General features: G+C 65.2%; 1 protein-coding gene across 1 annotated transcript in view; it reads left to right on the top strand.

Annotated features, from left to right (window-relative positions):
* SND1 (staphylococcal nuclease and tudor domain containing 1) overlaps positions 1-13369 on the top strand; it is an 81161-nt gene that overhangs the window by 10658 nt on the left and 57134 nt on the right. Inside the window, exons 4-8 of the mRNA XM_041470265.1 lie at positions 3098-3176; positions 4211-4371; positions 4476-4608; positions 5535-5625; positions 11984-12097. Of these exons, the coding sequence (XP_041326199.1) occupies positions 3098-3176; positions 4211-4371; positions 4476-4608; positions 5535-5625; positions 11984-12097 (578 nt within the window). The remainder of the gene's footprint in view (positions 1-3097; positions 3177-4210; positions 4372-4475; positions 4609-5534; positions 5626-11983; positions 12098-13369) is intronic.

Raw genomic sequence — 13369 nt, 5'->3', positions numbered from 1 at the left:
CAGGGTGTTTTACCTGGGCAGAGGTGGTTCCAGGATGGATTACCTGGGCAGAGGTGGTTCCAGGATGGATTACCTGGGCAGAGGTGGTTCCAGGATGGATTACCTGGGAAGAGGTGGTTCCAGGGTGGTTCACCTGGGCAGAGGTGGTTCCAGGATGGTTCACCTGGGCAGAGGTGGGTCCAGGATGGTTCACCTGGGCAGAGGTGGCTCGGGGGGAGCACAAGGGGAGGGTTGGGCTGTGTTGGGATGTGCCATCAGCAGGAGGATGCCTGCCTGCTTTCCCATCACTTTTCCATGACTCTTCCATGGCTCTGGGAGGGGAGTGAGGGGTGTCCAGCCCCCCAGGTTTCCACAGCTCCAGCCCCGCTCTCCCTGCTCCAGGAGCTTTCCTGGGCTCAGCCTGGAGAGCCTGAAGCACAATTCCAGCTGGGAACACCTTCTGGGGGGCTGCAGTGGGAGAGGGGAGGTGTCGGGCACGCTGTGGCAGCAGAAGGATGCATTCCCCCTTGCCCATGGATTCCCAGTTCTGGGAGGGGGCAGTGCCTGGGGCTGATCCCAGCTGAGCCAGAGCTCATGGACACGAGGAGCAGCGCTGGCTGAATTCCCACAGCTTTCCCCTTTCCATCCTTTCTGTTGTTGCAAATCTCCTGTTTGTCTGTGGCTGAGATCCCAGAAGGAATTCACCCCCAGCATTCCGGGTGGGTTTTGGGGCTCTCCCTGCCTGTGTCCCCTCAGCGTGGGCTTTCCCATCACTTTTCCATGACTCTTCCATGGCTCTGGGAGGGGAGTGAGGGGTGTCCAGCCCCCCAGGTTTCCACAGCTCCAGCCCCGCTCTCCCTGCTCCAGGAGCTTTCCTGGGCTCAGCCTGGAGAGCCTGAAGCACAATTCCAGCTGGGAACACCTTCTGGGGGGCTGCAGTGGGAGAGGGGAGGTGTCGGGCACGCTGTGGCAGCAGAAGGATGCATTCCCCCTTGCCCATGGATTCCCAGTTCTGGGAGGGGGCAGTGCCTGGGGCTGATCCCAGCTGAGCCAGAGCTCATGGACACGAGGAGCAGCGCTGGCTGAATTCCCACAGCTTTCCCCTTTCCATCCTTTCTGTTGTTGCAAATCTCCTGTTTGTCTGTGGCTGAGATCCCAGAAGGAATTCACCCCCAGCATTCCGGGTGGGTTTTGGGGCTCTCCCTCCCTGTGTCCCCTTTGGAGGCACCAGCTTTGTCCCTGCCAGAATTCCCTGGGGATTGCAGGGATGAGGGCTGGGCTCCCAGCCCATCCTGTGCCTGGGGCAGGGGGATGCTCCATGCAGAGCTGGGATCCCATGTGGGATGTTGGGGATTCCAGTGGGATGTGCCTGGCCTTGGACACAGCTCCCAGGCACTGCAATCCCACGGGAAGGAGGGAAGGACCAGGTGCTGGGAAGGGGCTGGAGGCTGCTGAGTTTTGGGGGAAGTCCCTGGGGAGCCCCAGTGGGGACTGGGGGGGTTGGGTGCCCTCAGCCCCACATCCCTGCGGACTCGGCTGTTTTCCGTGTGGGAATGGGCTGGAAAGGGGGAGTGGCTGCTCCAGGTGTGCTCCTGTGGACACTCAGGACATTCCCATGGCACTCAGGCCATTCCTGTGGCACTCAGAGCCTTTCCTGGCATTCCCGTGGCACTCAGGGCGTTCCCGTGGCTCTCTCCTGGCATTCCCGTGGCACTCCTGGCATTCCCATGGCACTCCTGGCATTCCCATGGCTCTCTGCTGGCATTCCCGTGGCACTCAGGGCATTCCCCTGGCACTCAGGACATTCCCTTGGCACTCTCCTGGCATTCCCGTGGCACTCAGGGCATTCCCCTGGCACTCAGGGTGTTCCCATGGCACTCAGGGCATTCCCGTGGCTCTCTGCTGGCATTCCCGTGGCACTCCTGGCATTCCCATGGCACTCAGGGCATTCCCATGGCTCTCTCCTGGCATTCCCGTGGCACTCCTGGCATTCCCATGGCTCTCTCCTGGCATTCCCGTGGCTCTCTCCTGGCATTCCCATGGCTCTCTCCTGGCATTCCCGTGGCACTCTCCTGGCATTCCCATGGCTCTCTCCTGGCATTCCCGTGGCTCTCTGCTGGCATTCCCGTGGCAGGAGCAGGGATGGCTGCCCAGCCGGGCTCGCTGGTCCCGGGCAGCCCCCGAGGCTGGCAGGGGGGTCCCAGGCGGGGCAGGGGCTCCCGTGGCTCTGGGATCTGAGGCTGCAGCTCCCTCCCCAGGGAATTGTGGGCTCGGCTGGACGTGGCCCAGGCGGGCAGTGCCTGCCTGGAGCCCTGCCCGGCCGTGCCAGGGCCCAGCTCCCCATCCTGGCACATTCCAGGGAGCTCCAGAGGGCAGCGGGACCCTCGCTGCTGCCAGGTCCCTCAGATCCCGGGGTGTCGGAGCTGCCTCTGTGCTCCAGGGGCGTTTGGACAATGCCCTCGGCACAGGGTGGGATTTTGGGATGTCCTGGTTAGGGCCAGGGTCCGGGTTGCTGATCCCTGTGGGTCCCTTTCCACTCGGGACATTCCGTGATGCATTCCTGAGCTCCTGCTGTGCCAGGGAGACCCTTGGGATGGGATCCCCTCCTGCGGAGGGAGGGGTTGGAATCGCAGACGTTTTGGTTGGGAAGGACCCCCGAGGTCCAAGGTCATGGGATCCAGTGTTTGATTTGCACCTTGGATTTGGGGAGCTGCTGCTGGGCTCTCCCCTGAGCCGCCCCCAGCCTGGGCCATCCCAGGGGCCACGGGCAGGGAGTGAAGTGGGAAGGGTTGGGGTGTGGGGGCCTCTCCTGGAGCCATCCCCATCCCTGCTCCAGCCTGGAGCGGCGCGGGCGGGAGAAATGAGGCAGAAAATGTTTCCTGATGAAGTTTGTCAGGGTTTAAACACCGTTAATGTGGGAACGCTGTGACAGATTCCCTGCAGCAGCTCCTGGCTGGGGAGGATGGAGAGCAGGTCAGGCCTTGGCAGGGGCTGCCCAGGGAGCCCAGGCTGTGTCCCCAGGAGAGCTCTGGGGCTGTTGCAGCACTGCTTACTGGGATCACTGGGAATGCTGCCCCATTCCCTGTGGCCCCTCTCACCTGCTCCTCTCCTGTCACAGACACCAGTGGTGAGAACATTGCCGAGTCCCTGGTGGCTGAAGGACTGGCTTCCCGGCGGGAGGGCATCCGAGCCAACAAGTACGTGCTGATCCCATCCCCATCCTGATCCTGGTCCCGATCCTGGGCTGGTGCTCGGGGCATGGAGCCCCTGGATCCCTGGGCTGTGGGGCCTTGCTCCTCAACTCCCGAGGTGCCCACGTCCCACAGGCGTCCCCGGGGTGTCCCCTGGGTTTGGGGCTGTGCAGGGGCTGCCTCCTTCCCTGGGATGCTGAGGCCCCTGGGCTGGGGAGCAGGGACTCTCTGGGAGCCTCCAAAGTCACTCCTGGGGTGGGGCTGAATCCCCTTTGTTCCCACTGGAGAGGAGGTGCTGGGACACGGCCGGTGCGGGATCTGGCTGGGTGATCCCTGTGCCAGCAGAGCCGAGGCTTTTCCTGGGCTCCCTCACATCCCGGGGCAGGGGAGAGGGCTGCAGCCGTGGGACAGGATCCATTGCAGAGCTGCAGGACACTCCAGGGCAGGGTCAGCCTCCTTTGTGGGGTCACGGAGTCCTGGAATGGTTTGGGTGGGAAGGGACCCCAGAGCCCCTGCAGTGCCACCCTGCCATGGCAGGGACACTCCCACTGTGCCAGGCTGCTCCAGCCCCAGTGTCCAGCCTGGCCTTGGGCACTGCCAGGGATGCAGGGGCAGCCCCAGCTGCTCTGGGCACCCTGTTCAGTATCCCTGAGTTTGTGGTGCCAGGGCTGGGAGGGGACCGTGGGCGCTTTGGTGGCCCCGCAGTGGCCGCCTGTGTGTGCAGGGCCGGGCCGATCCCTGGATTCCCATGGCATGTGCCTTCCCTGCTCTCCCAGACGGCCGATCCCTGGATTCCCATGGCATGTGCCTTCCCTGCTCTCCAGACGTGCTCTGCCCTGCTGGCAGCCGGTGCACAGAGCAGCCTCTGGGGGGGTCCCGGCCTCTCCTCCTGATCCCTGGGAGAAAGAGGAGGAGGAGGAGGAGGAGGAGGCGCTTCCCGCCGTATTCCCACTGGGCTGGGCGCTGGGAGGAGCTCGCTTGGGCTCCCAAAGGAGCCGGGGAGGGGCAGGCTGCGGGGCTGAGCCCGTGCTGTCCCGCAGCCCCGAGCAGAGCCGGCTGGCCGAGCTGGAGGAGCAGGCCCGCAGCGCCAAGAAGGGCATGTGGAGCGAGGGCTCGGGCGCGCACACCGTGCGCGACCTCAAGTACACCCTGGAGAACCCCCGGCACTTCGTGGACTCCCTGCACCAGAAACCCGTCAACGGTAAGGTGGCCTGGGCAGGTCCCCGTGTCCCCCTGTCTCCGTGTCCCCCTGTCCCCGTGTCCCGTTGCTGGCCCCGCGGGGTAGCCCGGGGGGATCCTGCTGAGCCCGGGCCCTCTCCTGCTCCCCACAGAACGGGAACATCACGGAGCTGCTGCTGAAGGAGGGCTTTGCCCGCTGTGTGGATTGGTCCATCGCCGTCTACACCCGTGGCGCCGACAAACTGCGCGCGGCCGAGAGGTGGGATGGGGATCCTGCTGCTCCCACTGCTCCCAGTGCTCCCACTGCTCCCAACTGCTCCCAGTGCTCCCACTGTTCCCCCTGCACGTAGCTGATCCCAGTGCTCCAGCTGATCCCACTGCTCCCTGCTGCTCCCACTGCTCCCAGTGCTCCCACTGTTCCCTCTTCTCCCGTTGATCCCAGTGCTCCTGCCAATCCCACTGTTCCCATTGCTCCCTGCTGATCCCACTGATCCTGCTGCTCCCATCTGCTCCCACTGTTCCTGCTGCTCCTAGCTGATCCCAGTGCTCCAGCTGATTCCACTGCTCCCAGTGCTCCCACTGTTCCCTCTTCTCCCGTTGATCCCAGTGCTCCCAGTGCTCTCACTGCTCCCCCTGCACACAGCTGATCCCAGTGCTCCTGCTGATCCCACTGATCCTGCTGCTCCCACTGCTCCCACTGTTCCCACTGCTCCCTGCTGATCCCACTGATCCCAGTTGATCCCACTGTTCCCACTCCTCCCACTGCTCCCAGTTGATCCCAGTGCTCCAGCTGCTCCCAGCTGTTCCCGCTGATCCCACTGCTCCCAGCTGTTCCCACTGTTCCCACTGCTCCCAGCTGTTCCCACTGTTCCCACTGCTCCCTGCTGGTCCCACTGCTCCCAGTTGATCCCAGTGCTCCCACTGCTCCCAGATGATCCCAGTGCTCCCAGCTGTTCCCACTGTTCCCACTGCTCCCAGGTGATCCCAGTGCTCCCAGTTGATCCCAGTGCTCCCACTGCTCCCAGCTGCATCCATGGGGTGCCCAGGGTGACTCCAGCCCCGTGTGGCTCACCAGGGTGGGATTGATGGGATCTCCCCTCCATCTCTCCCCGGGGCTTTGCTGGGGGTGCCACCCCGGCACGTCTGGGTGTCCCAGCCCCGGGGTCCCACTGTCCCCCCCCCCAGGTTTGCCAAGGAGCGCAAGCTGAGGATCTGGAGGGATTACGTGGCCCCCACGGCAAACCTGGATCAGAAGGACAAACAGTTTGTGGCCAAGGTGAGCGGGGCTGGGAAGGGACATCTGGGGAGCAGGGGCACAGCACGGGGTGCCCAGCTCCCAGTCTGGCCTCTCCGTGGGTTTGGACAAACCCCAGAGGGGTTTTCCTTGGCTGGATCCCAGCCATGGATCCCAGGCAATCTGGGATCTCCAGCAGGGCTGGAGTGGGAAGAGGTGCCAGGAGAAGGGAAGGAGCCCTGAGAGAGGGGTTTGGTTTGTGGGCACGGGCTGGGGGGGTCCTGGCACCTCGCTCTGGTCAGCTGGGGCCACAGGGGTGGGCTCACATCTCAAGTGATTCCTGATCCTCCCAGGGAATGGCTGCCCCACGGATCAATTCCCAATGATCCCAGGGAATGGCTGCCCCATGTATTGGTTCCCACTTGTCCCAAAGGCTGGAGATGCTGCTGAGCCCCTCTCTTCGTGGGTGCTGGTGTGTTCCCTGCCCGTGGATACCCCGGGAATCCCTGCCCGTGGATACCCCGGGAATCCCTGCCCGTGGATACCCCGGGAATCCCTGCCCGTGGATACCCCGGGAATCCCTGGCCGTGGATACCCCGGGAATCCCTGCCCGTGGATACCCCGGGAATCCCTGCCCGTGGATACCCCGGGAATCCCTGCCCCGGCGCGGAGGGAGGTGAAGGGCGTGGGGTGGTCCCGGTGGGATGCGGGAGCTGCGGGATCCGGGCAGGATCCCTGGGATCGGCCCCACTAGATGGAGCTGCCGCCTCGCCCAGGCAGCGGCCGCGGCTCCGGAGCTGCTGGAATTTCCCTGGGAATGGGCAGCAGCCACATTTCTTGGAAAGTCGGCGTGGTCCCTGCGCAGGGTCGGATCCTTGCAGCTGCTCCGGTCCTGCCGGGATCCGGGATCGTGTCCGAGCAACCTGGCCTTGTCTGGGTGCTCCTGGGGGGATGCAGGAATGGGATCAAGCCTTGGTGCTCCTGGGGAAAAGCAGGAATGGGATCAAGCCTGGCAGCTCCTGGGGAAAAGCAGGAATGGGATCAAGCCTTGGTGCTCCTGGGGAAAAGCAGGAATGGGATCAAGCCTGGCAGCTCCTGGGGAAAAGCAGGAATGGGATCAAGCCTGGCAGCTCCTGGGGAAAAGCAGGAATGGGATCAAGCCTGGCAGCTCCTGGGGGGATGCAGGAATGGGATCAAGCCTGGCAGCTCCTGGGGGGATGCAGGAATGGGATCAAGCCTGGCAGCTCCTGGGGAAAAGCAGGAATGGGATGGAGCCTTGGCAGACCCTGGGGGGCTCCTGGGTGCCGGGGTTGAAGGGAGCACAATGGAAAAGCTCTGGAGCTGCCAGGACAGCCAGGAGCGGCTGTAGCTGCTCAGAGCTGATCCCTGTGGTGCCCCTGGCTCGTGTCTGCTGGGATGAGGTTGGGAATGGCTGCTGTGCTTGCTCTGCGGGCTCGGATGTGGCTGGGACAGGAGCAGAGCCCCCCAAAAGCTGCCCAGCCCAGGGAGGCCGGAACTGAGAGCCCATCCCTCGGGATGAGGACGTGGCTGTCCCCTCCCCGTGGCGGTGACAAATGACACCTGGGCAGGTGTCCCGTGGGCACGGCAGGGCCGCGTGCCGGCGCTGGAACGCCGGGAAGCGCCGCTGGCAGCGGCTGCCACCGGGGCTGTGCCAGGAGCTGTGCCAGGAGCTGTGCCAGGAGCTGTGCCAGGAGCTGTGCCAGGGCCGTCAGTCACGCTCCGCTCAGCTGCTGGAGGGGGCGGCTGGATGCTCCCGGCGATTCCAGGATGCTGAGATTTTGTGGGATAGCGGCAGGCGGGGCCCCCCCAGTCTCTGGAAAGGGGTGTCCGGGGTGGCTTTGGGGTCAGCAGCATCTCCCCCCATCCCCTTCAGCGGTGGGGATCCACCTGGGAATGGTGGGGAGTGGCATCCCCGTGGGTTGGGGGGCAGAGTTTGCAGGATCCCCCCCCAATTCCCTGGCTCTGCGGGGTCCCCCCGGTTCCCTGGGAGCCCCCAAAGGCAGCAAACACCGTGTCCTGCTTTTCGGGGAGCAGACTGGGATCTCTCCGCCTGTTGGGTCGATCCTGCTCTTCTCCCGGGGCGCTGGGATTTGGCCTTTGGCAGCCGCAGCGCCCCCGCATTTCGGTGTCACTTTGGCAGCTTTTTTTTAAATTTTTTTTTTCCCCTTTGCCTGGAATTGTAAGCGACAGGGAAAATGAGGGCAGATGCCCGCACGGCTGCGGTGGCAGCGCGGATCCCGCAGCGGGGCACGTGTCCGGGGCTCCCGGGGCTCCCGGGGCTGCCGGTGCCGGTGGCGGGGCCGGGCACGGAGCGGGTGGGCAGGGATGGCGCCGGAGCCGCCTCCGTGCTCGGCTCAGCGGGGCTCGTTCGCAGCGGCACAGCTGACGCAGGAGCTGCTGGAAGGGGCTGCGAGGGGAGGGGGAGGAGGAGGAGGAGGAGGAGGAGGAAGATCCCAACCTGCCTGTGCACCGCTGATGAAGCGCGGCAAATGGGCTCCGGCTAATTCTGGCTGCGGCTGGGGGAGCGGGGCTGGGCTGGGGGAGCGGGGGGCTTGGCCTCGGCTGTGAGGGGCGAGGAGGAAAGCAGAGGAATGGGAATGTCAGGGGGGCTGGAGGCTCTCTCCCGAAATCCCTGCGTCAGCGGGTCTGGGAGCGGCGCGATTCGGGACACGCTGCGGAGCCGTGCGAGCGCCGGGCTGGGAGCCATCCTCTGCAGGGGGGGCTGCGGCAGCCCGGCCCGCCCTGGGGGGCTCCCGGGCCGCCCCGGCTCTGTCCCGCCCCTGCTGCCCCCCGACAGGCTCGGCGGATGGGGCTGAGCCGGGCCCCGCTCCTTTGATCCTGGCTTTTATTGCCTTTGCTGGGAGCTCTGCTCGCGGCCAAATCATCCCGGGGCTCGGTGGGATGTGCCAGAGCCGAGCCCGGGAGCTGCTCCTGGGCTGAGCCGAGTGCCAGACCCTGCCAAAGCCCCTCTAAAAGGACATTTTTGGGATGGGGGGACACTCGAGCCTCTCCTGGTGCTGGCCTCTGGCTCCCCAAGTGCCACTGTCCTTGTTGGGGTGCAGGAGGTCACCCTCAGCTTTGGGGATGCTCCCTGTGCACCCCGGGAGTGGATGCTGTCCTGGGATAGGGATGCTGTCCTAGGAGCACAGCAGCCAGGAGCTTCAGGAGTGGGGACACGTCCCCATGGTCCCCAGGCATGGAGGTCCTTGTCCTCCCCAGCTCCCAGGGAAACCATCCCTAAAAGTGGAATCCCTGGCCCCCAGTGTCACATCCTGGCACCCCAGGGTCACCTCCCAGCCCCCCAGTGTCCCCTCCCAGCCCCCCAGTGTCACCTCCCAGCACCACCCCGAGGTCCCCGGAGCGCAGCCCTGTGGCTGCTCTGTGTCTGTCCCTGGCTGTTCCCATGGGTTGGGATCAGCATTTGGAATCAGCTGTGCCTTTAGGGCACACCCAGGGTTTGTGGGGCGGGGTCGTGCTGCCAGACCCCCGGAAAGGGTGGAATTCCCAGTCCTCAGAGGAAGAGCTGCTTCCCTCTGCTTCTTCCTGCTCGGGCTGGTCCTGTGCCTGCTTGGGCACCCAGACTGGGAGGTTTTGTGTCCTGTACTGGTCCCAGTTCTCCCTCCCGGTGTGCCCCCAGTGCTGGGGACAGGCAATGCCCGGGGTGGAAGACTGGAGGCTTTGCTGGGCCCAGCTCTTGCAGTGAGGGAAAAACATCTTCCCTGACAAATCTGGACAAGGGAGGGCTGCGAGCTCCGTGCCCTGGGGCGCTGATGGGATGGGGGTGACCGGGGTGGCCGGGCCTGGCCGGTGCCACAGGGACATTCCGGGGCTGCCCTCCCTGCTCCCAGCCCGCGGGACGTGGGAAGCAGCAGCCGGAGCGTGCTGGCTCTGCAAGAAACAGCTGCAGAGCTTTAAAAAATAATCCTTCCAATCCCGTTATCAAAGGGCCTCTCGCAGGCAGGAGAAGCCACAATAAATATTGGATAAGGGAAGTGGCCGCGGCGGGCTGGGAACGTGGCAGGAGACAAAAGCCCTGGCCCCGGGGCGGTGCTGAGTGTTCTGTCACCGTGTCACCCGTGTCACCCCCGTGACCCTCCTGCCCTCCCTGCGGCTCCAGCAGGAGGAGGCAGCGGCTGCCCAGGGAGGGTGGGCACCTGGGCGTGCCCCTCGTGCCACCCTGCTCTGTCCTGCCTGGGACTGGCATCCCGTGGGAGCCCTGGCTGCAGGTGCCATGTCCTGCTGTGCCCCGTGTCCTCCAGCACATCCTACTGCATCCCATGTCCTGCAGGGACCCTTTGTAACTGGGTCAGGGCCCTGCAGGGAGCCTGGAGGTCCCTCTTGGCTCCCGCTGCCACCCGGCTCTGTCCTGCCTGGGAGCCACAATGTCCCTGCTCCAGGTGCCGTGTCCTGCTGCATCCTGTGTCCTACATCTGTGTCCTGCTGCATGTCCTGCTGCATCCCAGAATCTGCTCCGTCCGTGTCCTGCTGCCGCCTGTATCCTAAATTCATGTCCTGCTGCTGCATCCTGTGTCTTGCTACATCCATGTGCTGCTGCATCCATGTGCTGCTGCATCCTGTGTCTTGCTACATCCATGTCCTGCTGCATCCTGTGTCCTGCTGCATCCCATGTCCTACATTCTGTATTCTGCTTTATCCCATGTTGTGCTACATCCATGTCCTGCTGCATCCCATGCCCTCCATCCCATGTCCTGCTGCATCCCATGTCCTGCTGCATCCATGTTCTGCTGCATTCCATGTCCTCCATCCTGTATCCTGCTACGTCCATGTCCTGCTGCATCCCAGAATCTGCTCCATCCGTGTTCTGCTGCCTCCTGTATCCTAAATTCATGTCCTGCTACATCTGTGTCGTGCTGCATGCCATGTCCTACATCCTGTATTCTGCTTCATCCCATGTCCTGCTGCATCCCATGCCCTACATCCCATGTCCTGCTGCATCCTATGCCCTGCATCCCATGTCCTGCTGCATCCCATGTCCTGCTTCATCCTGCATCCTGCTGTATGTATCCTGTGTTCTGCTACATGCATGTGCTGCTGCCTGCCCCCGTGTCCTGCATCCCATGTCCTGCATCCCGTGTCCTGCTGCATCCATGTGCAGCTGCCTGCCCCCGTGTCCCGCGTGCCCCTCGCAGCCGGCTGATCCCGGCGCAGGGTCCCGTGAGTTGTTCCTGCCGGAGGGGGCCGGAGGGGCCCGGCCAGTCCCCGCTGCCGCTCCCGCACGGATCCGGGATGCGGGATGCGGGACCCGGGATGCGGGCCGTGCCTCCGGGAGCCGCTGGCCGGCTGCTGCCTCCTGCCAGGGAACAAATGAGATGTGACCGGGCTCCCGCGGCTCCCGCGGCTCCCGGGGAAGCATGTGCTGGATGTGTAATGGAGCGCGGGATCTGCCCCCGGAGCTGACCCGCAGCGGCCCTGGCTGCAGCAGCTCCGCTTCGCATCCCGCTTTCCCCAGTCTCGGGCGGCAGGAAGGAGAGAGGCCGCTCCCTCCTCGCCCCTGGATGCCCTGGAGCGTGAGATTGGATTACTCCACTTGGCAGGCACACGGCTTTGGGCTGCTCCTGCCGAGGAAGCATCCAGGAGCTGGGAGCCGGGAGGGGCCGGGGCCGTTCCCGGGGGCTTTGCTGTGCCCTGGCACTCCGTGGTGTCTGCTCGGATCTGAATTCCTTAAATCCCGCTCTCCCTCCGGCCCAGCGCGCCGGGAGGGGCGGGTGTGACTGACTGAGGGGCAAGGAGGGCTGGAGTGGGGTCGGCTGCTGCCTCCCTCCCGGCTCCGGGGGTGTGGGAGCGGGATCGGGGTGCGTGAGCAGCACTGGGAGCCTTTGGGACTGGGGGGACTGGGCTGTGCTGGGAGCAGGCAGGGAAAGGTTCCTGTCCTGGCAGTGGCAATATCCAGCAGCTCTGCTCAGCCAGGCTGGAGAACTGGGAATGTTAAACCCGTGTGTGTGTGTGTGTGTGTCCTGAGCTGGACTGGGATCCTCCTGCCCCCTCTCAAACCATTCCAGGATTCCCTGACTGTGTGGTCCTGATTAGTTTGCTCCCAGCATGGGCTGTCCTTGTTCTCTCCTCCCTGAGCATCATCTCTTGTCTAGTGTCCAGCTCCTGCTCCTCCGGAATTGCCTCTGGAATGAAACCCAGGGGGCTGAGCCCTGGCACAGGACACACACAGCTGGCAGTGCCCTGGTGTGCCACATGTCCCCATGCCAGGAGCCACATTCCCCTGTGACAGCCGGGATGGGGCTGGGGCTGCTCCCTGTGCCGGGGGTGGGAGTCAGGGTGGCAGAGCCACTGCCACGGTGGCACCTGGCCCTGGGTGTGCCCAGGTGGCCGCTGTCCCCACGCTCAGCTCTGTCTCTGTCCCCAGGTGATGCAGGTGCTCAACGCCGACGCCATCGTGGTGAAGCTCAACTCGGGGGACCACAAAACCATTCACCTGTCCAGCATCCGGCCACCGCGGCTCGAGGGGGACAGCGCCCAGGTGACACCGCGGGGACAGGCACGGGGAGGGGACGGCGCCTGGGGACAGACACAGGGAGGGGACGGCGCCTGGGGACAGCGCCTGGGGACAGGCACGGGGAGGGGACAGCGCCTGGGGACAGCGCCTGGGGACAGGCACGGGGAGGGGACAGCGCCTGGGGACACCGCGGGGACAGGCACAGGGAGGGGATGGCGCCTGGGGACACCGCAGGGACAGGCACAGGGAGGGGACAGCGCCCAGGTGACACCGCGGGGACAGGCACGGGGAGGGGACGGCGCCTGGGGACAGACACAGGGAGGGGATAGTGCCTGGGGACACCGCGGGGACAAGAGGGGACAGCGAAGGGATGGGAGGAGGATGGGAAGGGCCGGGCAGGGGGCCAGGGTGGGCTCTGTGTGGAGACCCCTCCCGTGGGGCTCCTGCTCCCTCTGGGATGACCCTGCCCTGTCTCCCCTCCTGCCGGAGCCCATCCCATGGGGGCCTGGGAAGGGCTGGAGCGTGCCCCGGTGGCTGCAGGGAGGCAGATCCGTCCCTCGTCTCCTGCCTCAGTTTCCCCTCTGTCCCGGGGGTGTGGGGTGCTCCTTAGGGATCTCTGTGCCTGTGGCCCCGTGCCCCGTCCGTGGGGCAGGCACGGGGGGCTGCGCGGCTGCTCCGAGGGGAGGAATCCTTGTTTGCCTTGCCGGGCCGTGGGGCTGGCTGGGTCTGGGGGCACCCCCACGCCCCCGAGGAGCAGCTGCCGTGTCCCCAGCCCCGGGGGACACCAGGGCTGGCTCGTGGCCGGGGCTCAGCCTCGAGGGGCTCTTGGCGGGCGCCGGAACGCTGGGAAGGGCTGGAGAGGCCGCGCTGTTCCCGCACAGTCGGTCCCTGCTCGCCGCCTTTGGGGCGCCGCTGGAGCGCATCCGGGCGCGGGCAGGGACGTGGAAGCGCCGGGACAGCCGGGATTGGGCACGGGGAGCGCCCTTGAGCCCGCTCAGCTCCGCAGGGAAAGGGCTGGGCCGGGAAAGGGATGTGGCTGCGGGCCCTGGAGCACACACCGAGCCTGCCCGGAGCTCCGGGGATGAGGGGTCGGTCCCTGTGTCACACACAGTGTCCCTGATTACTGAGGGATCAGTCCCTATGTCACACACAGTGTCCCTGACTCCACTGAGGGATCAGTCCCTGTGTCACAGGGTCTCCTTCATCCCCTCACAGCTCCGGAGCTGCTGCAGGAGTTGGGATGAGGGATTGATCCCTGTGTCACACAGAGTCTCCTTGAGGCTGCTCACAGCTTTG

This window comes from Pyrgilauda ruficollis, unplaced genomic scaffold (genome assembly GCF_017590135.1).
Source record: "Pyrgilauda ruficollis isolate IOZ18807 unplaced genomic scaffold, ASM1759013v1 scaffold243, whole genome shotgun sequence".
In the NCBI taxonomy this organism is placed as follows: Eukaryota; Metazoa; Chordata; class Aves; order Passeriformes; family Passeridae; genus Pyrgilauda; species Pyrgilauda ruficollis.
The sequence above is the reverse complement of the archived record's forward strand: the minus strand, read 5'-3'. Positions and strand labels throughout refer to the sequence as shown.